Source organism: Eleginops maclovinus, chromosome 8 (genome assembly GCF_036324505.1).
Source record: "Eleginops maclovinus isolate JMC-PN-2008 ecotype Puerto Natales chromosome 8, JC_Emac_rtc_rv5, whole genome shotgun sequence".
Lineage (NCBI taxonomy): Eukaryota > Metazoa > Chordata > Actinopteri > Perciformes > Eleginopidae > Eleginops > Eleginops maclovinus.
In genome coordinates this window covers 4906097-4932140 of record NC_086356.1, presented here as the reverse complement: position 1 = coordinate 4932140, position 26044 = coordinate 4906097, and the positions used below count along the sequence as shown (strand labels likewise).

The following is a 26044-nucleotide window of genomic DNA, read 5'->3' as shown; positions in this document are numbered from 1 at the left end:
TGTGTGTGTGTGTGTGTGTGTGTGTGTGTGTGTGTGTGTGTGTGTGTGTGTGTGTGTGTATGTGTGTGTGTGTGTGTGTGTGTGGTCCATATTAACATCATGTGTTAATGATTAAGATATTATGCTAATAACATAAACTGACAATGCACTTACTTCATTTTTGTTACAGCAGCTACCAACACAGTATATCATATTAAATTATATTAAATGAAATTATATTATATTATATTGAATTAAATCCTATTGTGTTGTATATTATTTTAAATTATATTATATCATGTCCTAATATTTGATATGACATCACATTATATGACATAATATATTATATAAATAATATTATTTTAATATTATCCTATACTATAGTAAATTATATTATACAACTAGAATTACTTTAATTATTTACATTATGATATAACATCCAGATAAAATTGTACAATTTATTAATTTTTATATCAGACAAATAATTTAACGGGTTTTTTTTACATTCAGAAAGGATGAAACAGGATGTTACCAATTTAATAAATACGTTCATTTTGATAGAGCGGAGAAATGAACTGAACAGAGATCTTTTAGAAATAAAAAAACAAACAATATTAGAGATAAAATATTGTAAATATTTAAAGAATCTCAAATCCCTGATGCCAGTTCAAGTCTCAAGAGTAGGACACACTTTGTCCGCCAGATGTCGCACCTGCACCACCTCCTTCATATAAATCCTCATCCTCAAAATGTTTATCCACTCTTCCACTTGCTTTTTTAAGATGATTTAAATAGTTAATACACATAAGTATTTAATGAAAACTTTTTCCCCTACAAAGACGATTTAACTGCCTTATTTTATCATATCAACACATCTTTTAATTCTGCAACCTGTGCGTGACAGTGAAGCATCAAACTAAGAAATCTGTCATGTCTGAATACTGACGCACTTTAATAAAGAAAGTCAGCAGTGTACATTTTGTCAATCTGTCAGACTGGTTTGGTGTGTGTGTCTTTGGAGGTGCTACAGTATCATATGATCATTTAAATCCTGCACACAACACAGTCATACAGACAGTACGATTCAGTAAATCCCGTAACTCAAACAGTGTGTGGTGAAAATAGTTGGTCGGATTTTCAACTGGTAAATTCTTGTTTATATTTTTCCTTCTTTTCGAAATAAATAGTGAATTAGTCGAGGTTTTTTTCTTCTGAAATGTCTCTGAGTTCAGCAAAAAAACCTTAAATGCATTCAAATTAAGCTAAAATGAAAGCACACAAACTTTCTTTTTGGAAGAGTATATTCATTAACTTCGTTTTTAAAGCTTATCCCTATAATATATTTGTTTTACCTCGGAGCATTGCATGTTTTGTTTGCTGACTGTTCCAGGGACAGCCACCAAGACCCTGTTATTTTACGCAAATTTGCACCTGCATGTTGGCCTTTTCATTGGTTGAAACCACAGTCAGATTCCGCTGGGAAATTATCTGATTGAAAATCAGGGAGGGGAGAAAACGGGAGAGCAACAAGTGTGATGGTTTTAGACTGCTTTGCTTTGCTGACTTTTTGGTGAAGGATTTTTGCGTCAAATTTTCCCTCATCTGAGCTTTTTTCCAACCGAAGAAGGACATTACTTTCAATAACACCAATTTCATTTTTGCAGAAACTTTCTTGGTTAACGGTGAGTCTAAAATGACTTCTAAAAACAGTTAGTACAACTTTTGACAACTTGTTATACTTTTTCAACAAATAATATGACAATTTAAGCAGTAAGATTGATTATCCAACATGTGCTAATTTAACTTTATTCTGTTGACCAAGTAGCTAGATACATATTCAGTACATTAGCGTTAATTTAATGAGATTTAAAAATATGACATTAGTGCAGAGTCTCCCACCTGGAATACAAGTAAAACATATGTAGATTAAATATCAAATTAAATGATAAATATAAAGTCATTCAGAATATTTTAGATAGCGGTGTTTTAAGAAACGTAGGCAATATTCTTTGGGGTTACATGGCAAACCTCGTTTTCATTACGGTTTGATCCTGATTGTGTGGCACATTGTTTTTGCCTTTAGGATCAGCATGCCGCGGTCCTTTCTGGTGAAGAACAAAAGGTGTGTGTCCTTTAATGTTCACCGGTCTTATGAAGACGAGCGGAAGGCCCCCTTACAAACAGGTAAGACTCCAATAAAAATGAAGTTATCTCAATATATATGTGGAAATACGGTTAAGTTAATTAAATGAAAACGGCCTGCTTGTACTTCTTTAGGTCGTTACTTTAAAGCAGCTGCTGCGTTTGAGATATTTGCATACATTTTCGATTTGAAGGCAGTTTTGATAAGAGATATGCATCAATCTTACATGTTTTAATAATGATGGCAACATAATAATAGAATGGAAGTGACCTATTTTAACAAATTGTGAACTGCAGAGTTAAATTGTTTTATAAAAAGGTACAATTTGAAGGTTTTCCTTTATTTAATTCACTCAGTTATTGTTCATAAATGATACACTGTATAGTTGACATATCCACATGTCTATATTGTCAGTTTTCAGTATATATTTAATGTACTTTTTGCTTCATCTTTATTTTGTTACATGTACTTTTTTTGAATTGTTCCTCCAACTTATTGCAACACTATGTCTAATGTACTTATGTTATGTTTATGTGTAAGGACCCTGAGACTTGTGATATTAGTTTTGAAAACTATGCTATAGTTGTTCTGCATAAGACAAATAAAGCCTTTCAATCTTTTGAATCTTTTATTGTTTGTTGCTTTGCAGATGACCCACCTGAGGCTCAGAGCACAGACTCTGAAGACAGGCCTCAGTCGGTGGAGCAGTCTTCCCCTGCAGACCACTGCTCCTTCGAGGAGGAGGAGGTGAAGCTTGAATGCCCCTTACCTGCTCAACCAGAGAAAACCAGACCCCCTGTGGCCCCCACACAGACATACTACCTAAATGGTGAGCTGCAAAAGAATATATCTCCTTCAGTTTTTACTAAAACTTTTGATCAGATGGGTGATTTTTCTGTATGTGTGCTCCCTCAGAGCCTCACATGGCTGGATTCCCTCCCTATTACAAGCCGTCCTACGCCTGGGAGCCGATGCCCCCCTCCTACAAGATCCGTCAGATGAGCTTCAGCCCCACGGTGCTGCAGCACGCCAGCAGCCTGTACGGCTCCCACATCAGCCGCAGCCCCCAGCCCCAGCAGCCTCTGGACTGCAGCACGCACTACTCCCCCACCTCCAACACCTACCACTGTATCACCTGTGAAAAGGTAGGTCAAGACGTTCAAGCAATAACCTACAATGAGTTAGGTAGAATTAGAAATGTATTATTTTTGAGAGGTACTGTATTCAGTTAATTACCAAAACTGTGTTTCATTTATTTGTCTTCAATAATGAGTGATCATCTTTGCAAATATGTCCACACAATATTACAAAACTCCTACAGTCCTGGTTGTTCCTAACCAGGTGAAGGATTTTAGTCATTGCACGTCTGGATCTTAAAGTAATTAGAAAAACAAGCTGAGCAAACGTTAATTTCAGCAAAAACAGCGTAGAAAAAACACACATTTTGAACATGACAGATCTTTAGTTAGTGTTTCTACATATTTGAATCCCCTGGTCTGATTGGTTATGAGAGGTGGAAACCCATATGGTTAATTTGGTTCCCAGCTAAAACCTTGTGATAATCTTGATCGGAAGTTATCACAAAAACAAACCGAGCAAACCTTAGAGGCAGTTTAGCTTACAGTCCTCCATGTCCTTGGAGAAGCAAAGATTATTGATGTGAACAGATCTGTTTGTAACACTATTTGTACTGGGTTTAATCACTGTGCCCTTTTGTTTTGGAGTGGAGGTGACCAGTGTGGATAATGAGGCTCCTGCTAATAACCTCCTGAACAATGAACCATGAAGTAATCCTAGTAAGAAGCTGACTGCATAGACGTTAATGGTGATGAAGACAACACCTCCCGTGTTATCTGTTTCAGGTGTTCTCGACGCCCCACGGACTGGAGGTTCACGTCAGGAGGTCACACAGTGGAACGAGACCCTTCGGGTGCAGCATCTGTAGGAAAACCTTCGGCCACGCTGTGAGCCTGGAGCAACACATGAACGTCCACTCCCAGGTACACCTATGCTGACTCTCAAAAGCTGCATACAAACGTTACAAGCTGCTTCAATTGAATGGGATACTCCATTAAAGGTCAAGTTCCTACATTTCCCAAAAGTGTTGCCATTCACCTGTCCCTGCACAGGCTCTGTTTAACATGTGTCTTCATCTTCATTTAAAAAATAATGTTAATTGACAAAAGGATAATATACAACTAATTCAAGTACACAATAGCAGCACATTTAACATGTATGAGTGATGTTAATACATATGAAGGGCATAATTACATGATAAATAAGTAGCTTTTTCAGCTTCAGGAGAAAAAGGTGAAATCTTAAAAATGGTAAAATGGAAGTTCCTGCTGCTTTTGCATTTACCCGACCTGTTTCTGAGTTTTAAAGGATTGTTGTTGAATTAATGGCACATGAAGATCATAAAGTAATGGTTATGATAAATAATAATAAATAAAGATGATACCATTATTAAAAGCTGATTTCACTGATTGATTTTATGCAATATAGAAAACCCAACCTGTTCTGATCGATAGACTCAACAGGTCCATTGAGTAGATATTGAAGGTGTTCAAACTTCCATTTTATTTTTTATACTATTAAGAACTTCTTCTCTATGCTGATTTAAATGTGATTTACAAAGTCAGAGTGCTCAGGAAAAATAGATTTTCTGACATTTTGCCTGTTTGTTGATAACTGTGTAACACTTTAACTTTTTTCTTTGACCAGGAAAAAAGCTTTGAGTGCAAGATGTGCGGCAAAACCTTCAAGCGCTCCTCCACTCTGTCCACGCACCTGCTCATCCACTCGGATACGAGGCCGTACCCCTGCCAGTACTGCGGCAAGAGGTTCCACCAGAAGTCTGACATGAAGAAACACACGTACATTCACACCGGTAGGTCACAGTACGCAGATCATTTTTACAAAAGACCATATATGAAGCTGTTCATGGATGTTATTATCTGCTCTCCAGGTGCAGCAAGCAGGAATTGTTTCGAGGAGTAATAAAACTACTGATAAATCAGAAAAAGAAACTTAAACAAATGTCCTGTCGATTTGCATATCTGTTTTTCCTGCTTCCATTCAGCGCTCAGTGAAAGGAAGTCTATGCTGACGCCATTAGTTAGAAATAAATGTTTGACAAATCTGAACAATGGCATGATTCTTCCCCCGTAGTTGTTGATGCAAACATTTTCGAGGGAAAAACACACACGCTAGTGACATTTTGAATGAATCAAATTGAAGAAATGTGATATATTTTCCTCACTGTGTTGTTTTTGTGTGTTTCATTATAGGTGAAAAACCCCACAAATGTCAGGTGTGTGGTAAAGCGTTCAGCCAAAGCTCCAACCTGATCACACACAGCAGAAAACACACCGGCTTCAAACCATTTGGGTGTGACATTTGTTCTAAGGGCTTCCAGCGAAAGGTGGATCTTCGCCGGCATCACGAGAGCCAGCACGGCATGAAATGAAGAGGAAAACAGTGTCTGTGTACATTTGTATTAAATAAGCTGATACTGATTTCTCATCGAAGGCCTTTTAACTTCAGTAAAAACATAATCTGTGTAATGAAGAAATTGCTGAAAATGTATCTGTTAATATATTAAGTGGTCATTCAAAGATGTGTTTACATGATGAGTGGGAAGATGTGTCATTTTAAATATACTTTTATTTTTGATTTCATATAATTTATTTAAAGTATGCCTGAGCTGTTCAATGCTTTCAATTGGAATAAAAGGGTGAACTGTCTGCCGATCTTGCTTTTCTTTCGAATAAAGACATGCAAAGGGAAATGCACTATAACATCTTCCACCCTTAAGGCAAAATACATGTTTGTCTAAGATGACTGAATGGGAACTGGATGAGAACTGTAAACACACGTTTACTCCTCTGTTCGCCTCTTTCTGTGTGTTTTTCTCAGTCACTTTCCTGTCAGAGCAGGATGTAAAATATCTGACTTCTGCCTTGGGTGAAAATCTCTTACTGTACGGTTGTAATGGTGTAACGCTGCATTCAAATAACAAGCGGAACAACATGCAAATATAAGCCCAGAGAGTCGACTAGATAGCAGATGAAGGATTAGGGTTAGGGTTAGTGTTGGTCTACTAATCTGAGTAGAAAATCAAAATTGCACAAACTGTCGGATGGCCTATACGAACTTTGGCCACACACCTTTGCACACATGCAGTCAGTGTAGCTGCTCAGCACTTATCGTGCATTGAGTCGAATGGGATACAGGGATTAATGCGGGACTGTGTAAAAAGGGATTGATTACTTAGTCAACTGTTACCACACCCAGCAGCCCTTTGGATTAACTTCGACAAACAAGTGTCGGCTCTAACGAAGACACACCGCCTTCCTCAAACATTAAACCTGTTAGGACATTAAGCTGCTCCAGGCAAATCAGATCATCACCTGGGCCTTATAAATCTGACACCAACCGGATGCAGGGGCTGTCAGAACTTCAGCTGAACTTATCCACAATAGAGTGGGGAACTGATGATAACATTTTTAGAGGCCGACCCAGGTTAGCATCACAAGGCAGAAAGCTAATTGGAATTTCCATTTGGTTTTGGAATATAGCAGAAAATAAGATCTGTGGCAAACAAAATTCATCCAGATAGTCCCCAAATACTATAAAAAGTGAACGTTACGCTACAAACAAACTACATCATGACCGCTAAGCTAAAGGCGGCTAATGTTAGCATTATGATGTGAAGAAGTCTCACTTAGTCGATGTTACGGTAGCAACCACTGTTTTTATGATAGGTAGAAGTATTCGAGCTTGTGTTGACTTTTTTCAGGGATTTAACGAAAGAAAATGTTAGGAAAACATTGACTTCGAAACAAGGTTCCGGTAGTGGTGAAATGCAAACTACTTTCTAGGTTTGTGGACTTCCTCCTGCATCACTCTATGGGATCTAAAAAAAGACATATGTATTAATAGTTATAAACTGGGATCATGATTTCACCCTTGTTATGCCGAGGGGAGTCACTGCTGTAGAAATCAGTGTCTGCAAGGGGAAAGAGAGGATGAGCGAGGGCTTACGGTCTGGCAAACAAATCTGAGGTCTTTATGCAAAATGTGTTGCCATTACCACGGCAACAGGGACCGTTGTGATCCACTACAGTTACAACTGCTGCAGCCACCGACACATCCTGGTGAGATCAGACGGAGCAAATCAAAATATTGCACAGGTTTAGCTTACAGTACAAGGGATGGAACTTGGGTGTGACTTAAACAGGACATGAAGTTCCTGAAAGGGGAGGGAAAAGCCTGGGGGGAAATGGTAAGGCGGTGAAAAAAGCGAGGACTTATCACCTGTAACACAAGTGTACAAGTATCTGGTTGTGAAAAGCTTAATGAAGTTGAGAAAGTTTGCTTTTTTAAGATAGAAGACTGTGCGGGAGCATTTTTTAAATAATGCGGTTATCTAACCCTTTGTTCATTTGCATACATGTGTTCCCTGAAGCGTTGTGATATCGTGAAACTTGCAAATGTGCTCTTTCTAACTGTTCATTTCCACTAGTATAATATCAGTTCCTAACGTTCAGTACTCAGCATGAAAAGGTGCATACAATATTTTGAATTTAAAGTATTGTTTGCACGGTGACCGAAGTCATTCCTAGAAGTTGCTGCCATAACAGTGGAGCCTTAGCGCCAAAATCCCAAAGCTGTTCCATCCAACAGCCAACAAATGAACAAGTCAAGACTAAAACACATCAGCACTGTGCCTCAAAAACCAACAAACACCAGTCCAAACGCAGTTTTGTCCCTCTGTATCTCACATACACATACCAGACGAACAGATAGATCACACAGCTCAAAATTTGTCTTGCAAATGAGTATGCAAATGAACCCTGGCTGGCTATGTGGCGTGGAAACACTGCAGGGTGGCAGGATAGCCTGAGGCAACTTCAACTGCTATGTTTTAGAAAAGCACATCCCCCCCTTAAAAAAAATCACTTTTACAGTTGTAGGCCCCAGATTTGTTCCTTCTTTTACTACATTTAATCTGATTGTGTGATGACTGTTGCAGCCGTTCAGGAATTTTTACTTTCATGTTACTCAGAGTATTACAACTAACTGACACTTTACCTCTTCTTTAAGGCAGAAAATTGACAGAGCAGCAGGAAAAGACCAAACTGGTAGCTCAAGTATGTTCTTAGCCGAGCAATTACCGGTTGGTAAGGACTTGCTCCCCCAAACTAACAGTTAAGAGGAGCGAGGGGTAAGCAGTCAATTACGGTATGGCAGCCGATGACATGGGTTTCAAAAAATGGGAATGACCACACCCATGAGAGCTTGAAGTCATACATGTACCCAGAAATATTGGACAGATGGATCCAGAAGTGTTAGAGATTAGCTCTTTGCAAACAGACTGATGGATATACAACTGAAAAACTAAAATATTATATAAACAAAATCTCACATTTGAAGTGATTTCACAAATATTATACATCAAAACATTGAGTAAAGAGTGTAAGGACTCAGAGCATGTGTTAACCAATAGAAAGCACCTTAGAGCTTTTGTCTTTGATCCATAAAACACACAGTTTAGTAATCTAAACGTAACAAGGAAAGGTTGGCCCTAAGGTCCATTTAAGCACTACTAAGCTATACATTGTGTTGTGTTTTTAAAGTCAGTGTTGAATGACATGCCAGTCATCCATCACGCTAACAGAATCCAAATAGAAAAAGAAACTGTCAGCAGATTTCCTCCGTGTGACTGAATACAGGAAGATGCTGTATGATCACATCCTGTGTGTGTGTGTTTGAGATACTATTTGATTGCTAGTGGCACTATGTTGTGGTCCAGGCTGAACGTTCTGGCCTCCCATTGATAAGTGCAGCGATGACGCACAGAAGGCCACGCCCACAAAGAGACATACAAGAGTGATGGGAAAAAAGTGTTTGTGGTTGCATGAACATTCCTTGATGTGGTTACAGGTCTCGGAAATTGTTTAATTATAAGTTTGTAAATGTTGATGTTTAATGACCGTCAGACTTTTTGAGGACTCTTTATTAAACAGGCTCTATTTAAATGTATTCCTCACAAAACACATTTGCTGCAAAAGATATATCAATCGGCACGCCTGTAAAATATGTAAGCGGTGGTGAGTGCTGATACCCCAGGAACCATACCCCTAACTCTGCCCTATGTTTCCCTGCCAGAAGTGTTTCACAATGGTAAAACAATGCTATACAAATTTGACTACTTGATTGGACTGGATAACGTCCACTACAAAGCTAAATCTGAAGATGCATGGCATGATAAAATGGAGAAATAAACTGAAATAACATTAAAGTTAGTTAACTTTTTATATTTTCATTTCCAGGCCTCTAAAGCAGGGAAACAAAATCCCTCTGATTATCTTAGTCATGGGATAGAAGATTTTTCAAACAGTGACATGGATCAAATTTAGACATTGGCAATTTAAGAGTTACAGCTAAAAAAACTGCATTGTTTCCTTGAAAGGTGTGCTCAAATCTATATAATTAAACTACCGATGACTTTCAAGAGTGCAGCGAAAGCAATCAGCTACAATAATCATGGATTTTGCATGCACAAGATGACAAGGCCCTATAGGTGTGGCTTTAATGCCTACACCACATACCCAAATATTGTCATGCATACGGATACTTCTTTCAGACTAACATACAGCCAGCTGCAAACCTCAGAAAGTCAGAAACGTTGGAGGTCCAGAAGCTATTTGAAGGGATGACAGGAGAGGGGAAACGCTGAGTGAGAATGAGTGTCAGAACGGGGGGATGAAATCTGAGGGGAACAGGCTCTTTTAGAGTAACTGTCTGATAACCTTATCATGGCCTCCCCACACAGTAACGGCTGGAACAGGCCTGCTGCGCTGCAGGGAGGAGTGGACAGGCCCTTGACTGAGATAGCAGCCAGAGTTGGACCACGGTTCAATGGACGAGGGCCCCCTAGAGACGAGAAAGAGCAAAAGTAGAAATCCTTACCACAGCGCACAACAGATTGTCTGTCTTCTGTCCCCTCCTTATATTCATACCACAAAACAATGAGCTTCACAGTGTGATAAGCCAGGCTGAACGTCACCATTTATGTTTTTATTGAAGCTCTGATAGTGCTCACTAAATTGATTCAAATTCGTTCTGACATGCTTCAACATTGTCTGAATATCCTCAAGTTTATATTTGAGAGCAAACCTGTTTCTATCAAAGACTTCCCAAATTATTCAACCATCATTGGTTTTTGTCCAGTCAGTGTTGTTGACGTTTTCTAGCTGATATAAGGCCACGAGCCTTTTTCATTGCAGGAATTTAACTTGTCATAGCAGAGCAAGCACAGGTGTCACTGATAACGCTAACGAAAGCTCCTCTCTGAATAATTTTCACAGTGAGCCATGTATGTCGATCAGAGAGCCTTTGTTAACGTTATGGATTACACCTGTGCAAATGGCCGCAGTTAAAGAAACAAACTTACCCAAAGTCAGAGGAATGAATCATATATTTAAAGAAATACTCCATTTTGCTATCATGCCTCTATGGTGAACAAAATGTTTGATATTCCCATGAATGTAAAATTATAATGAATTGAACTAAATTTGGGCTATGTTTTAAAAAACTGGAAAAATAAAAACATCGTTCTACAAACTCTCAGAAAACTCATTTAGTTTAATCCAGTTCTCATTTATCCAGTCGTAGCTCACTTTTTTTTTAAAATAGGGGTAATTACATTTCTTACAGCAAGTAAAGAGCCAAAGATAGCTTAATATTAATTAAGAAGCATGCATTAAAAATATATCTTAAAATATATATGTCATCAAAATGAAAAATTACTGCTGAAACACGGCTGCCACTCAAACGGCGCCCAAACCAGAAATTACTTCTATTTATCAAGATTGCACTACTTTTTTCAACTGGAGCCATTTCTTAATTTACTGTGGCCTAACTGCCTTAGCCTAGCTAACTTTGCCTAGCTAACTTACTGTAGCCTAACTGTTTTAGCCTAGCTAAGTTACTGTAGCCTAACTGTTTTAGCCTAGCTAACTTTGCCTAGCTAATTTAGCTTAGCGTAGTGCAGAGGCTGGAGACAAAGGGAAACGGTTAGCATGTTCACCAACAAACTAAAACATAATAATAATAATAATAATAATAATAATAATAATAATAATAATAATAATAATAATAATAATAATAATAATAATAATAATAATAATTAAATCATAGAAATGTTGTCTAACGAGTGCTATCACCCTTGTTTTGAGATGTTTGTGTCTCCGGCCTGTAGCTACTAAATAAAAGTTAGTCATTTTTGTAGGACATCCTCAATACTAACTGCTTTACATCTTCGAGCTAATGTGAAACGTGTTCCAGACCTGTCCTAACCTACAGGCTCATAACTCGATAGTTACCAAAATCAGCATCACATTCTCTAGCTGGTCTCCAATTTAAGGAAGACATTTTCCCAATCCCAACAACTGCACATGAATGCACCTTTCCAGCAAACCTTCCAGTCGTCACCAAAACGGCCCTCTCAAGAACACCAACAGAAAAACACAAAAAAAACAAACAAATATGAGCTGGCTATTGGCCCATGTTGTTAAGAAAACAATGTTAATTGTTGTACTTGCTTAAAGGCACAAGAGAAAGAAAGAAGACAAACTAGAATATAAGTAAACACAGTGTCACCTCATGTTAAAGACAACTTTATAACAGCATCTTACGCTTGGTAAACAAAACTGTTTTTCTTCAAAGTCTTCTTCACTGACAGTCTGCTGACAGATTCTGGGAGTGACAGCACCCAAATCCTCTTTGCAAAGGTCACAACAGTGTGTATCTTTCTGCTAAGATTATAAAAATGGCTGTTTTAATATGTGATCTTCAATATAAAATGATACTACGAAGACAGACCCGATTATTCAACAACATTAATTGAGTTACTTGCGTTGTTTAGTTTTGATGGAGGCTTCATGGTGTTCTCAGTGCTTGAGGATTTCCCCCGTCATGCATTTTCTTTGGTGTTACAGCGCCATCCCCTGGCCAAATCTACACATTGAGTTCATTGTGACTGTGGTAGCTTTAAAGATATTATATAAATTATATAAAAATAACATTTGCATAATATAAAAACAGTATTTAACACTGTCAAATTAATAGTATATATAAATTAAAACACACGTCAAATGTAACACAATCTTATCTGATTCTACATCACTCTTTTTAGTATGTGAGATAGATCTCAGCATTTATATTCCTATCTTTTGCTTTTAATGATAATTGTTTTTCAGGTTGTTTATACAGTATATGGATAAATTAAAGAATTTGTAATCGCCACAATTAATGGTAAACTAATACAAATTTCAAGGTAAATATCGACACCTTTTTGTTTTTATTTTCTTATTTGAGATGTTCAAATGAGTGCTTTGTTCACAGCATTTATTAAAGAGAGGACCTCAATCTAAAATATGGTACGTACGCCTGCGGAACCAACGTTAGCTGATCTTGTTTCCGCACGGAGTTATTTTGAACTAGGACATAATCTCACACACTGCGGTAATGAGTTGAGCGCGCATTCTTACTTCTAGTTTACACTTTTGATAATATGCCCGCGTGAATATCCCAACTAAAACATCCAGCATGTCGGAGATCAAGGAGCTGAAGCTAGACTTCATCCTGAAGGAGCTCACTCTGTCCCCTCAGACTGAAGATGTTGTCCCCGGCAGCTCGTCCAGCGTGGAGCTGCAGGACAAGAAGCTGGTGTGTGTGGAGTACCCGGCGGTGGTCACCAGTGCGGACAGGATGCTGGAGACTCTCGGGGGGGAAAGAGCAGTGTCCAAAGTAAGCAGATCATCACTGGGACACACTGTTGTGGCTCTTAAATCCTGGACGTTTATATGGATGACTTAAAACAGTCCTGCAAACCGTTCCAGTTCACTGTTATGCTGTCCATTATACCTGTATTCAAATGCCCTCACCTATGAGCTATGTTAGAATATCATCCAAATATGCACAGTATGCTGTATGCAAAGATAATATAATATAGTAATTGGTGTTATATCACTAATGTTATACAATGTTGTCTGTTATAAAACTGCATAGCTTCGTTGTTAGCCGAAATGCTAAAAAATGTTTGGCTAGCTAGACTAGAATAGAAGTGCGCTTAATGTTATAGTACAAACTAAAGTTTTTTGATTGACAATATTCAATTGTTAATTTAAATATGAAAATAAACCAGTAATAAGATAAACCTTTATTAATCCCTGTACGAAAATGCAGGTGTTGCATCGAGAGGATTAGATATTGGGAGTGATTGCATTTTAATTTGAATGCTGTTTCCCTGACTGTAAGAATATAGAATAAGGTCGATTTGCATTTTCAAATTGTAGTAAAATGACAGTCATTCTCCAAAGGCGGATTCATTTTAACTTGATATATGAAACATGCACAATTTAAGTTTAGTATATGCAGACAAAATGAGGGCCTGGATGGTTGGTTATACAGTTTTGACTTGAAGTCGCGTATTTCTGCGTACATAACAGTTAACATTACTGCTCTTGTGTATCATCAATGCTGTTTCTGTACTGTACTAATCTGATACCTGTCTGCATTTCCTGTGAATCCCACAGACCTTCGCTCACCCAAACAGGCGTCTTGAGCTGCGTTACAGACCTCAGGATCCTTTCTGTCACTCCCTGTGTGGAAACCGCTACCCATCGAGCAACCTGGTGCTCAGAGTGCGTCGTCGGGTGCGAAAGAAGGACCCCAAGGACGTCGAGATCCACATGGATATCCTGGGAGTCATTGCAACTACATACAAATTCCAAGGTTTGATTTAACATCCTTATTGTGTAGAGAAGTGTTTTCCCCTTTCACTAATGGGGGATATTTACTTGGTTTTTCCTTCATAGACTGATTGCGTCTGTTTTTGTGCAGGGATGGCAGACTTTCAGTGCCTCGCTGTTCATTCAGAAGGTGGAAAAGACACTTCTTTGTACGATAAAATCATCCTCCGCAAACCAGAGAATCAAGAGTTCTTTGAGAAGCCCATTCCCCTGTTTATTCCCCCGGCCAGCTTTTCCCGCCTCGACACCCCGGTGGATTATTATTTCCGGCCTGACGTCAATCAAAGTTTAGGGTAAGGGAAAAACTTAATTTAACCTTCTCCCTTATTTGTCGTCTGTAAACAACAATATTGGACCCTCAATGTCACTGTGTTAAAGCAGCATATCTGCATAATAGTCACACCTTTTCTTCTCCTCTCTGTTCACAGCCAGGGGCCCATCAACAAGAGCAATTTCATCGGTTTGAATCGAGCTCGTCGGCCCCACAACGCCATTTTTTGCAGCTTCAATGATCCCATCGTCCCTGCCGAGTGCCTCGAGGCGGCAAAACTCAACTGGAGGCGAGTCTGCATAAAGGACAGCGACAAGCAGGCCGAAGAACATTTGAGAGAGGTACGAGTGCTGCTGTAGTCATGGTTCCTGCTTACTGAAATCAGAAAACCTACTGTAGTTTAAAAATTATATAATGAAGGCCGAATCCAGTATAGTATCCAGGGAGGCTTCTCTTGACAAAATGTCATTAAGGCGAATTAGATAAAAAAAATCAATTCTGGCTCTTTACTTGAAAAGGTTGAAAACTACTAAATGAAAATCTTGATTTGAATGTTAATTAATTTACAGCAATCATTTGTAGTTCTTCATCATGTTGAAAGCTTATCGTTTTAGCTATAAAAACCAATTACCAATTGTGAGCATTTGCTTCCTTTTTCAGTTTTATATCATTTTATTATAAATATCTGGCTTTCGGACAATAGGCCCAAAATAAGTGAGACTTACTGACATTATATCTAACAACATATATATACTGATGTTCTTATTTCAATATTTTCTATGTTTTGATAAAAGACATGTTGCAGTTGCAGCGTTTATATTTCCTTCCCTGTTCTCTCAATAGTAACATATATTTTAACTACAGATTTTTGTCTTAGTGTGCATGCTTATTTAGTTTTGCTTTGATAAAATAAGCATTTTAAAATGGAAAATAAGGTAAAACTGAGATCACCGAGGTAAGTATTCACTTGGTTTTCTTGTACTGAAAGTTACTTTTGGTATTATTTATCAAAACAAATGGTATATCTATTAAATTCATCCCCTTACTCATACACCAATTGCCAGGTTGGATTTTTGATTTGTAGATTTTTAAACCTGCAGTGTTGACATCCATGTTCGCAAGCTTGAAGTTTTCTTCTCCACTGATCCTGCAGGTGCATTGCTGCGTTTTCAGCTAAAGGTTTGAACGTTTTGTCCTCCAGGTGCTAACAAAGCAAAACATGGCTCCACAGCGCTACTAGTGGTTAAAACTAACATATAGTAAACAACCCTATGACCCTAAATAGCTGCTTGTCACCTCAACATGTTTTTATTCAACATCACACAAGTAAGACTTTTAATCTAATCTGGAGCCAAACTTCTTTTTTTTTGTCCCTAGATGTTTGAGAGCCGGCCCATCTGGTCCCGGAACGCAGTCAAGGCCAACATCAACATCCACCCTGATAAACTGAAATTGCTGCTGCCTGTCCTCGCCTACTACATGGTGAGCTGAGGGGACACAGTGTGCCTGCTACGGAGTTAAGGGAGGGGTGGAGGAAAAATGCCAGTCTATGGATATTCCATGATGTCATTCAGGGGCAAATTGAGCCTCAGGGAATCGTTGCTTTGCAGTCGATGAAAAGAAATGTCTTGTAATAGAAATACAAAATGTAGGATTATTTTTTTGACACTGTGGTGTGTAAAGTCCCCCTGAGGATAAAAAAAATAAAATGTGATACTATAAGCTTTATAGAAGCTGTGTTTTGTAAAGAAAATGTTAAGAAAAAATGACTACACTAAATGAAAAAGGAAGAATCTTTTTTTTATTCTCTCACACAGATGAAGGTTAAACATCAGATTTGCTTTTACAGGTGACAGGGCCGTGGAGAAGTCTGTGGGTGAGGCTGGGTTATGACCCCCGGAAGACAAAAGAGTCCAAGAAATACCAGCTACTGGACTTCAGGATCCGCTGTAGCACCAAGCATGGTAAGACCCTGAGGCACTACTTGTTTCTACCAGAAGTTTATTGTCCAAATGTATTTTAAAGACTGCGTTCTTCTCACTGTTTCTATTTTTAACATCAACGATTAAGAAAAATGTCCATCTGGCACTGTTTCTTTTTCAGGGTATTCATTATCTGACATGCCAGTGAAAGCCAAGAGGAGTGCCCTGAACTACAACCTGTCTATCACAATGAACAAAGCAGGTGAGTTAATGTTGACACATCGTACAATGAGGTGCAAGAGATATGTGAAGTTCACAAAAACTGAAATAACAGCTTAACTAAAAACACATTTCATACAGCCATGTAAACACAATTAGACAGTAGTGATCGAGCCTTTGGGCGCATGAGGAAATTGGTTGTCTTTCGCAACATTCTCATAAAGTTCTCTGGGATGTGAAAAACACACACCTGCTGTTACTGCTTATTGCCGTAGGGGAAGCGGACACTAAAAACATGTTTGCACAATGCTGCCTTTATTAAAACTGCACAGCTTATACTTAACTTATCATTCTGTTATAGTGCACAGATTGTTCAGTTATTTGCTGCTGTACTTGTCTGTTATTTTTAAAATATTTTTTACAAATGATTCAAATAAGCATTTATTTTCATTAAAACATTACGTATTTTTTCACATTCAATTTTAAAATTGAAATATTTTTTAGCCTTTGACCCATCCCAGTGTTAGGATCAATGGGCTGCCGGTGAGCAGTGTGGCTCAGGGATACCTCGGTAGCACTTGGTCTTCCCTGAACCGGTGACCTTCTGGTTCCCAGGCGAAACCTAATTCTGGTTCTTTCTGAAAAAGCATATGCCTTTATAAAGTTTCAAGCATCGATACTAGATGTCCCATCTGAGAATCTGTAAAAGAATCTCCCTCCTCCCGCTGCTGTTTCCAAACTGACATAGGCCTACTGTGTGTTTTCCCCCCCCAGGTCCTCAGGCTGCGAGTGTGATGGAGCTTCCTGCGCAAGAGGGTCCCGGCTCTGCTCGAGACCCAACCCCGATCACCTACCAGCTGAGGGTGAGTGAGAGTTCAGCGTTAGTGTAATGAAGTACATTTACCCAAGTACTTTACTTGAGTACGATTTTGAGGTAAAAGTACTTTACATGAGCGTTTGCATTTCAGGCCACTCTGTTTTAACTCCACTACATTTATGTGACAGCTTTGGTTACTCGTTTTTTTTACAGATTTTTTGGCTCATACAAAATATTGAAAAACTATTAACTATTATTATTATTATTATAGGTTAAGATTTTTCAGTAATACAAAAAAGCTCCTCTATTACCAGCTCTTAAGAACACATAAATGCATCATAATCCAGTAATTCAATGACTCTGAAGTTGGCCATTTTAGACGATAAGTTATTTTACTTTTGATACATTAAGTATATTTTACCACCAATACTTTTGTGCTTTTACTTAGATTTTACTTGCAACAAAGTACTTTAACAGTTTTGTATTCCTTCTTTTACCCGAGTAAAAAGTCTGAGTAATTCTTCCCCTACTGAAGCTCAGTAACTGGAGTTATGGGACAACATCACCGAAGCATGGGTCTGACATGCTAGTTTTAAATCTTGTGATTTTATTAATCTAAATGTAGATTGATGTTAGAAGATAAGGGTTGCTTAACTTTTTCGAGTCTAAATAAAGGACTGAAGTGAACGCTTATTTTAGTCATGGAAAACTTTCCTTTGACAAAATCTTTATGATTTTTGTGTCTCGTCCTCACAGGAGTCTTCCTACATTTTCAAAGAGGGCATGCTGCCTCCACACAGACAGATGTTCTACCAGCTCTGTGATCTGGATGTGGAAAGGTACGTTAAATTGCTGACGGTGCATACTTCTTTCTGGTATTCACTTCACTGAGTATTCATTGAAGTACTGAAACTCATATCATCCTGGAGGGAAATTTGGGATTTCAGCCTTTGTAGACCATTTACATGCACAGAATAGAACACACTACAGGAAAGGGAACACCCCCAAACAGCATCACGAGGCCTCTTTAATAACAAGTACCTCAACATTTTAATTCCAGTGCTTGAGAAATTGTTTCTTCGCACCAGTGTCAGTGTGTGATTCGGCTGCTTGTGTATCTCCAGTATCAAAAAGGTGATCGCTCAGATTGCCGATGAGGATCAGCCCTGTGAGGAGCGGGACGGCTGGTGTGTCCTCGGCACTACGGACAAACTGCGGGACATGATCTCAGCCATGATCAAGAAGCTGGTCCGAGCCAATAAACCACGTAAGGAAAACATCCATCACAGCTGCTCTAATTCGGGGTGTCTGCATGGACACGTAGGACAAAGATTTTCAAAATGACACATTTATGGTTAAGGTAAAAAATACTGGAAGCCGTTAAAGGTTTAACAAGGCTTCGGAAGCTTGCTAATTAAAAATGCTGCTTTATACTTGGATACTAACCATTGAGGAAATAGATCCTAATGTTTGTTAGTGTGGACAGAAAACCCTTGAAGAATTGGTTCTGATTTAATTTCTCTCCCTCCAGCAATGCCAGAACTCCCCAAGAGACGCAGACGCAGAGGCCTTGCAATATCCCCGGAGAGTGGCTCTGATTCAGAAGAAGACAACAAGGATGGCGAAGAAGATGATGAGGACGACGAGTTCCTGCCATCGGAGGGCAGCGAAAACGAGATGGAGACAGAAATTCTGGACTACATCTAACAAAAGACATTTATTTTGACTGTTAATATCTGCCATTTCCTGCTAAAGTTCATAAGTCTGAATTATTTTTTCAGTTAAATATAAATAAAAAAGAAAGTATTTCTAGTGGTTTTGTCGTTTATTATGTTTTGGGATAATAAAGTACAACTGACTAACCCTAAGCCCTAGTCCGCCGCAGCATCTGGCAGCCCATGGTGAGACGTTATTATCAACATGCTACTCGAGGCGGGAGCCCTTGTTAACCTCCCAACACCTCTCTCAATCCCCTGGTAGCAGAGAGAGTGCAACGATATCCTGTGGGAGGTGTGTACAGGGGCGTGTACAGGGGTGTTGTACAGGGGTGTTGTACAGGGGTGTTTACAGGGGTGTTTACAGGGGTGTGTACAGGGGTGTGTACAGGGGTGTGTTGGCGGTGTGGCAGCAGGAGAGAGCTCTCATTGGGCCATCCCCCCTGTTAAAAATTAACAAATCCAATCTGCACAGGTGCTTTTTCCACAGCCATGACGATGGTTGGTGGATTGTTGGACAGCTGTGTCAACTCAGCAGATCTGGCCGCCTGATACACAACTGCAAGGCGCGAAAGAGTTAGTAAGGCAACTTTATAATGTGGCACTCAAGAGGAATTACTAAACCTTAAGGCGAATACAAGCAACACTTGATTGCTATTTATTAAAAATTCTTCCGTCTTACCCAACCCCATATTTTAGACACGAGGCCGACAGAGTAATTTGAGTTGAGTCTCAATCTGGGGTTTTGTGTAAAAGCTTAAGGTGTAAGTGAACTAATACCCTGTTTAATATATTTTTCTGCTTGGTCGCCCTGGGACTGTGTTTGCTCACCTTTACTTTATATCCTGTATACAAAAACGTGCTGAAGTGAGCATGAAAACAAAACAAAATTGATACCCAATCACTTAAGAGCTTGTCACCTGGTGTGACAAATATTTCTTAGTGCTAAACAAGTCCGGCTCTCAGTGGCGCTTGAAGTCCAAAATGGAGCAAGTGCAGATTCGGAAAGTACGTGGATCATCTGGGGCCTTTTGCGTATAGAACCTGCGTTCCCGTTCTCGGCCAAGCCCCCAGGAAGTGCGCCAGGCGTTGAAGCACATTTTCATAGTGGCCAAACAGTGTTATGTGTCCGTGAGGTCATTGGGCCCAAAAAGACATACATTTTTGAAAGAGAAGTCTGTAAATCAGCGGTTAAGTTAATCTTTATACAATCGCCGTGGCTTCTTCAAATGAATAGAGAGGGAAAATAACTGGATCTTGCACTGAATGCAAAAAAAAAGTCATACGCTGATTAGCAGATTTCTCTTTCCCACTATTAATCAATGGGGGGAAAAGTATTTTGGGTCCAAATGACATCACTAGAAAGTAACTGTAGTACCGCTGTTGGGCCATTAAAAAAAATGCTTTAATGGGACTTAGGGTTAGACTATGTATTTCAGAACTTCTGTAATAGGACTACATTAATTATGGACCAGGATGTTGGCTATAGGCTTCAGGAAGAGGAGAGCTTTCAAGCACAGAAAAGGAACAGTCGATTGCCCTGATTATCCTCATACATTATTGAGTTTGCATGTTGGCAGTTTCAAACATAATTAAGGTTGTACTAATAGTTTTTATGTGTGATATGAAAATAAAACCACACTAATGTCGGCCAATAAAGTATCTTTGAACATTGGTCTTAGGTCATAGAGATAAGTTTGTGTGTAATCATTTAAATATTGTGATTTAGGTACAGAAGTGTTTGAAGTCATCACTAAAATATATTTTAAAAAAGTGCTGAGGATACAGGGCGGTTAAGCATTACTTATTTGTGAAACCTCCTTCTGGTCAGGTGTTGTATAGGGGAGGGGGTCTCCATTATAAAAGACTGGTAAGCAACCTGAGGTAACCTGCTTGTCACCATCAAGATGTGGAAGCTTGGGATTTTGGTAGCTGTTGCTGCGTTTTTGGAGACGGTCTCTGCGACCTCTGTAAGTGTCACAAATGGGTTATTCTCATGTCACTCTTTTCAGTATCTCTTTAATAGTATTCAAGTTTATATATTTTCTTAAAACAGGCTTCCATTCTTTCATTTTTCAATCATCAAACACTGATAGATGTATTTCATTTGAGAATATCTAATTATATATCTGTGGTATACATAAGGAATGAAATAAAGAAATGTTGTGTTTGATTTCTGCAGCTCGGGGTGGTGTACACAGAGGGAGGTATGGTGGACGGCGAGAACATCCGTCTGGGCTTATTCCGTCACATGGACATTTTCAAAGGGGTTCCTTTTGCTGACATCCCGGGGAGGTTTGAGAAACCAAAACGTCACCCAGGATGGGACGGTGGGTAGAATGACTGAGATGAAGCCTATTGGATTTTGTACTTCAGATCCTTTAACAGTATTTAAACAATTTTACCTGTCATTCTTTTGCTATAATAAATAATGTTTCTGGATTAATGTTACTTCTGCATTAATGTATGTTACATTGTACAGTTATAGATGTAAAAGGCTGTGTATATTTTAAATCCTTTAGTTTGAGCTACAGCTGGGCATTATATTAAATAAGATCATCATATGTGGCTTTTGCTGTCCTGTGTATGTGTGGCTTTAGAGGGAAGACAACAGGGGCCAGTGCTCTTGCAACACTGAGCTTGGCCTCCTGTGACCTCCTCTTTCGAGGAGTCCATGATAATACCACTCTTGATAGTGTTGCAGCAAAGACTGTGCTTTAACTGGAGCTTAAGTTAAGAGTTTTTTGGTTTTCAATAATGTAATTTAATAAAATTCAATCTAAAAATGTGTGTGTGTGTGTGTGTGTCTGTGTCTGTGTGTCTGTGTCTGTGTGTGTCTGTGTCTGTGTCTGTGTCTTCAGGTGTTATGAAGACCAAAGAGTACAGGAAAAGATGCATGCAGGTGAACATGTTGATGAGTGATACCAGAGGCAGTGAGGACTGTCTTTACCTCAACATCTGGATTCCTCACGGCCGCGCAGGTAACGATTGAGAAAACTCATTGTCGTCCATATTAGGTCTACTCCACAAATGGCATTAACGTTCCCTGTCTTTTAGTGTCCTCTGGTCTGCCTGTCATGGTCTGGATCTATGGCGGAGGTTTCCTGGCTGGAGGCTCGATGGGAGCTAACTTCATGGATAACTATCTGTACAACGGGAAGGAGATTGCAGACAGAGGAAATGTCATCGTGGTGACACTGGGATACCGTGTGGGAACATTGGGCTTCCTGAGCACTGGAGAGTCAGACCTCCCTGGTAGGTGCAAGCTTTTTTTTCAAATACGGACAAATTGTTGGCCTCCCTGCCAATTTAATATACCAATAAACTTCCGTTATTAAGTGAAACATTTGATTATCGCCAGGAAACTACGGTCTCTGGGACCAGCAAGCCGCCATTGCCTGGGTGAACAGGAACATCCGCGGATTTGGAGGAGACCCTGAAAACGTCACTATCTTTGGCGAGTCTGCAGGTGGAGCTAGTGTCAGCTTCCAGGTCAGTGTCCATCCCATGGTGTGGGATGATCGATATATTATACATATATAGTACATTTAATACAATTCACAACTTTCCAAAGTATGAGTCTAACTTAATCACCAAAAAGTACTAAAATATCTGTTTTTTCTGCCCACAGACTCTCACTCCCCACAACAAAGGGCTTTTCAAGAGAGCCATCTCCCAGAGCGGTGTCGCCCTTTGCCCATGGGCTGTCAACAAGAACCCCCGCAGGTTCACTGAGGAGGTACACAAAAGCTTCACTTACATGTTTTATTTCTTATATGGAAAGTTCACTGAAAGTTGTAGCTGATAATAACTAGAAAAGTTGCCCGTTTCCACTTTTTAATATTATTTAAATTCTTCCCCAGGTTGCTATTAAGGTCAACTGCCCCACCGATCAAAATATGGCTGCCTGTTTGAAGATGACTGATCCCGCGGTTCTTACGCTGGCAGGCTCTCTCAGTCTGTCCAGCTCACCTGACCGTAAGCTGCATTACACAGACAGTTTACATTTTCTGTTCAGACATTGCGGTGCTTTTTACCAGGGCAATGGAGAGGAAAAAAAATCATCTACTTGCGCTAACTCCTTCTGTTTCTGATATGGGCTAAATTGAGATGGACTTTTGGCTAGTGAGTGTTGCTCTAACATAACAAACGTCAAACACTTAGTGGCCTCACACTGCCTAATGTTGTCTAAAATGCATACTTCAACACACTTAAGCTCATGCCATATATAAGCAAAACAATACAAGAAATCTAGAAAATGGGAAATTAGAATGCTACTTTTCGTTAGGCATACAGTTAGTACCCTACATGCTAAGGTCTCATTGTATCTGCCTCTGTCAGACCCCCTTGTATACAACCTGGCCCTGTCTCCTGTGATCGACGGTGACTTCCTTCCTGATGACCCTTCCAAATTGTTCCACAATGCGGCCGACATCGATTACATCGCTGGAGTCAACGACATGGACGGACACCTCTTCACTGGTTTAGACGTTCTTACGATCAACTCCCCCCTGGTGGACACCCCTATGTGAGTTTAAGCCATTTAGTCACAGTGAATATTCTGAAACCAGAGCAACATATAATACTTTGGTTGGAACTTTTTCGTATGTTTCTAATTTCTGACATAACTGATTGCAGCGAGGATGTAAAGAGGCTCCTGGCTGCCTACACTAAGGACAAGGGCAAGGCCGGTGCGGACAATGCTTATTCCACATACACCTTAAACTGGAGCTCAAACCCCAGCAAGGCGACCATCAAGAAAACCGTGGTGGAGATCGGCACAGACTTCATCTTCCTGGTTCCGACTCAGGCTGCCCTTTACCTTCATGCTGCCAACGCAAAGTGAGAATAAGATCTTGTTATAGGGATGATGCTGTTATTTTATTCAAGGGCCCTTTTGTTCCACATCATCATGTTGAATTTGCCTGAAGTTTTAGGCATTATTTTGTTGTGTATTCATTGTCACATACCTTTTTCTTCTTCACCAAAGAACTGGCCGTACCTACTCCTACCTGTTCTCTGAACCGAGCCGTATGGGCGGCATTGCCAGGCCCTACCCCAGCTGGATGGGAGCCGACCACGCTGATGATCTGCAGTACGTTTTCGGAAAGCCTTTTTCCACACCACTCGGCTACTGGCCCCGCCACCGTGACCTCTCAGGCTACATTATCGCCTATTGGACCAACTTCGCCAAAACTGGGTAAAAGTTCTGCAGATACAAGACATAGGAGATTCAAACAGACCTGAATAAGACATTCAAGTAGAAACCTAAAACTGTCTTAAATGTTTTGCACTTTCTTTTCCTCATCGTATCCACAGGGACCCCAACAAAGGAGATCTCAGTGTGCCCACTACTTGGCCTAAATTCACCAACACTGGACACCAGTTTGTGGAAATCCATCATAATATGAACAGAGACTATGTGAGACAGAAGATGAGAACGCGTTACGTGCATTTCTGGACCAGCATCCTACCCAACCTTCCCGTATTAGGCTCTGAATAAACTACTTGTGCAATCAGATATGTAGCTGCAGTGTGGACCTATAGGCCAGTATTATCAAATAATCATTCGTCCATGAAAAGAATAAATTGATGAAAATAGAAATGATATTTCCTTGTTTGTTTTCTTTTGTTTGACCTATTGAAATACATACTTAGTAGTACTTCAATTTACATGGAACCTGAGTTAAGTGTTTGTTTGTTTTTTAGATGATAAGAATGTGTGTTAACTAGTTTTATAAAATAGACTGCAAACCAGATATGAAAACGTGAGAATAGTGTATTTTATCATCATACAGTCTGCACTGCTGTTCATCTGTGTTGGCTAAAGTAGAAGTTGCATTTTTTTTGTTGTTAATATGCTTTTTAAAAACATGTTGTGGCAATGCTCCGTAACAAAAGATAAAACATAAGATGGGGCCAAGTTTTCTATAAAGCAGATAAAGGTCAGTCCTTTTGTTTGAATCTGCTCACAAGAAAGCTGGAGCATTTTTGAACAAGAGTTTATCTCTTTAATGACATGGACACTTACCAAAGAGGAGGCTGTTTTTCAAGACAAAACATTGAGATAATCAAAAAGATTAAGGCAAGACTGTGCCCGTTTGATGACAGATCCAGCTAGCTAACATAGCTAAAGCTAACACAGTCAATGGGTGTAACCCAGTGGCGGCTGGCCAATAGAGGACGCTAGGGCGCCGCCCCACCACTCACCTCTCACCACATTTCCTTGAATAAGACATAAAAAAAAATAAAATTAAAATGAAATAATAAAATTAAAATATTTCGAAATATATGTATATATTTTTTTAGATGTGCAAGATAAATATTTCATAGTTAATGATGAGTAAAGTTGTAGACTCTCGTTAAAAATTGTACATGCGCAGTAGCTCCTCTTCAATACAAGAGATAGGACGATTTTGGGGCGCACCTCTCCTGCGCCCCGAGCTGAATGCAGCTGGATTTGGCGGCGGGGCTGACGTCACAGCCTTCTGTCATAAAGTATGTGTATTGTCCATGTTATATATGATATATATTATTTAAATATATAGATATAGAGATATATCTAGAGATATATAGAGGGATAGATATAGAGATAGATGGATAGATATTTATTATGTATATTGGCCCTCTGTATAGTAATATAGCACATCTGTATATTTGTTCATACTACATCTGTTTATACTATGCCAATTATTCCCACCTCTTTATACTGCCCTTATCTTTACATAATCACTCTTAACTGCATATACTGTACATACTCTATATATCGCACTTGTTTCTCTTTGCACTTCTATCTATCTATCTATAATGTTGTTTTTGGTGTTTTCATTTATGTAAATACACTCGTTTGATACCTTAGTACATGTATGCATGCTTTTTTTTTTATATACAGTTTGGAGTTATAGCCCCCCCTGGAGAAAACTCCACCAGCTGCCACTGGTGTAACCTCTATTCCGACATCCCCCTATTACGACATGCCTGTATTCCGACATGCCCCTATAACGACATGCCTCAATCCCGACATGCCCCTATAACGACATGCCTGTATTCCGACATGCCCCTATAACGACATGCCTCTATTCCGACATGCCCCTATAACGACATCCCCTATTCCGAAATGCCCCTATTCCGACACAATTTTAGTACCGCCATTCCG

At 39.4% G+C, this 26044-nt stretch overlaps 3 protein-coding genes across 3 annotated transcripts; all 3 read left to right on the top strand.

Moving 5' to 3' along the window:
* The first annotated feature begins 1093 nt into the window (after positions 1-1093).
* On the top strand, positions 1094-5868 carry gfi1b (growth factor independent 1B transcription repressor). The gene is made up of 7 exons (XM_063888948.1): positions 1094-1661; positions 2063-2163; positions 2772-2951; positions 3038-3267; positions 3985-4122; positions 4847-5012; positions 5413-5868. The coding sequence occupies exons 2-7, from the start codon at positions 2070-2072 to the stop codon at positions 5589-5591; spliced, it is 987 nt and encodes a 328-aa protein (XP_063745018.1). The 5' UTR covers positions 1094-1661; positions 2063-2069; the 3' UTR covers positions 5592-5868.
* Positions 5869-12569: 6701 nt separating this feature from the next.
* On the top strand, positions 12570-18985 carry gtf3c5 (general transcription factor IIIC, polypeptide 5). Its single transcript, XM_063889020.1, has 11 exons — positions 12570-12940; positions 13729-13927; positions 14036-14237; positions 14373-14556; positions 15593-15697; positions 16065-16179; positions 16319-16399; positions 17131-17219; positions 17930-18012; positions 18298-18440; positions 18705-18985. Exons 1-11 carry the CDS (start codon positions 12740-12742, stop codon positions 18878-18880), a joined length of 1578 nt encoding a protein of 525 aa, XP_063745090.1. The 5' UTR covers positions 12570-12739; the 3' UTR covers positions 18881-18985.
* A 1657-nt stretch (positions 18986-20642) lies between these two features.
* On the top strand, positions 20643-24496 carry LOC134868035 (bile salt-activated lipase-like). The gene is made up of 11 exons (XM_063888902.1): positions 20643-20858; positions 21071-21218; positions 21750-21869; positions 21946-22143; positions 22250-22380; positions 22520-22627; positions 22752-22866; positions 23230-23416; positions 23527-23730; positions 23879-24088; positions 24208-24496. Exons 1-11 carry the CDS (start codon positions 20796-20798, stop codon positions 24389-24391), a joined length of 1668 nt encoding a protein of 555 aa, XP_063744972.1. The 5' UTR covers positions 20643-20795; the 3' UTR covers positions 24392-24496.
* The last annotated feature ends 1548 nt before the right edge of the window (positions 24497-26044 follow it).

What these genes read in the sequence shown, in the direction of transcription:
- gfi1b (XM_063888948.1), top strand. Translation starts at nt 2,070, where the DNA reads ATGCCGCGGTCCTTTCTGGTGAAGAACAAAAGGTGTGTGTCCTTTAAT. An exon ending in ACAGACATACTACCTAAATG is followed by an intron (nt 2,952 to 3,037) that starts GTGAGCTGCAAA and finishes GTGCTCCCTCAG; the next exon opens with AGCCTCACATGGCTGGATTC. An exon ending in ACATGAACGTCCACTCCCAG is followed by an intron (nt 4,123 to 4,846) that starts GTACACCTATGC and finishes TTCTTTGACCAG; the next exon opens with GAAAAAAGCTTTGAGTGCAA.
- gtf3c5 (XM_063889020.1), top strand. Translation starts at nt 12,740, where the DNA reads ATGTCGGAGATCAAGGAGCTGAAGCTAGACTTCATCCTGAAGGAGCTC. An exon ending in GACGTCAATCAAAGTTTAGG is followed by an intron (nt 14,238 to 14,372) that starts GTAAGGGAAAAA and finishes CTCTGTTCACAG; the next exon opens with CCAGGGGCCCATCAACAAGA. An exon ending in TATCACAATGAACAAAGCAG is followed by an intron (nt 16,400 to 17,130) that starts GTGAGTTAATGT and finishes TTCCCCCCCCAG; the next exon opens with GTCCTCAGGCTGCGAGTGTG.
- LOC134868035 (XM_063888902.1), top strand. Translation starts at nt 20,796, where the DNA reads ATGTGGAAGCTTGGGATTTTGGTAGCTGTTGCTGCGTTTTTGGAGACG. An exon ending in CTTCATGCTGCCAACGCAAA is followed by an intron (nt 23,731 to 23,878) that starts GTGAGAATAAGA and finishes TCTTCACCAAAG; the next exon opens with AACTGGCCGTACCTACTCCT. An exon ending in ACCAACTTCGCCAAAACTGG is followed by an intron (nt 24,089 to 24,207) that starts GTAAAAGTTCTG and finishes TCGTATCCACAG; the next exon opens with GGACCCCAACAAAGGAGATC.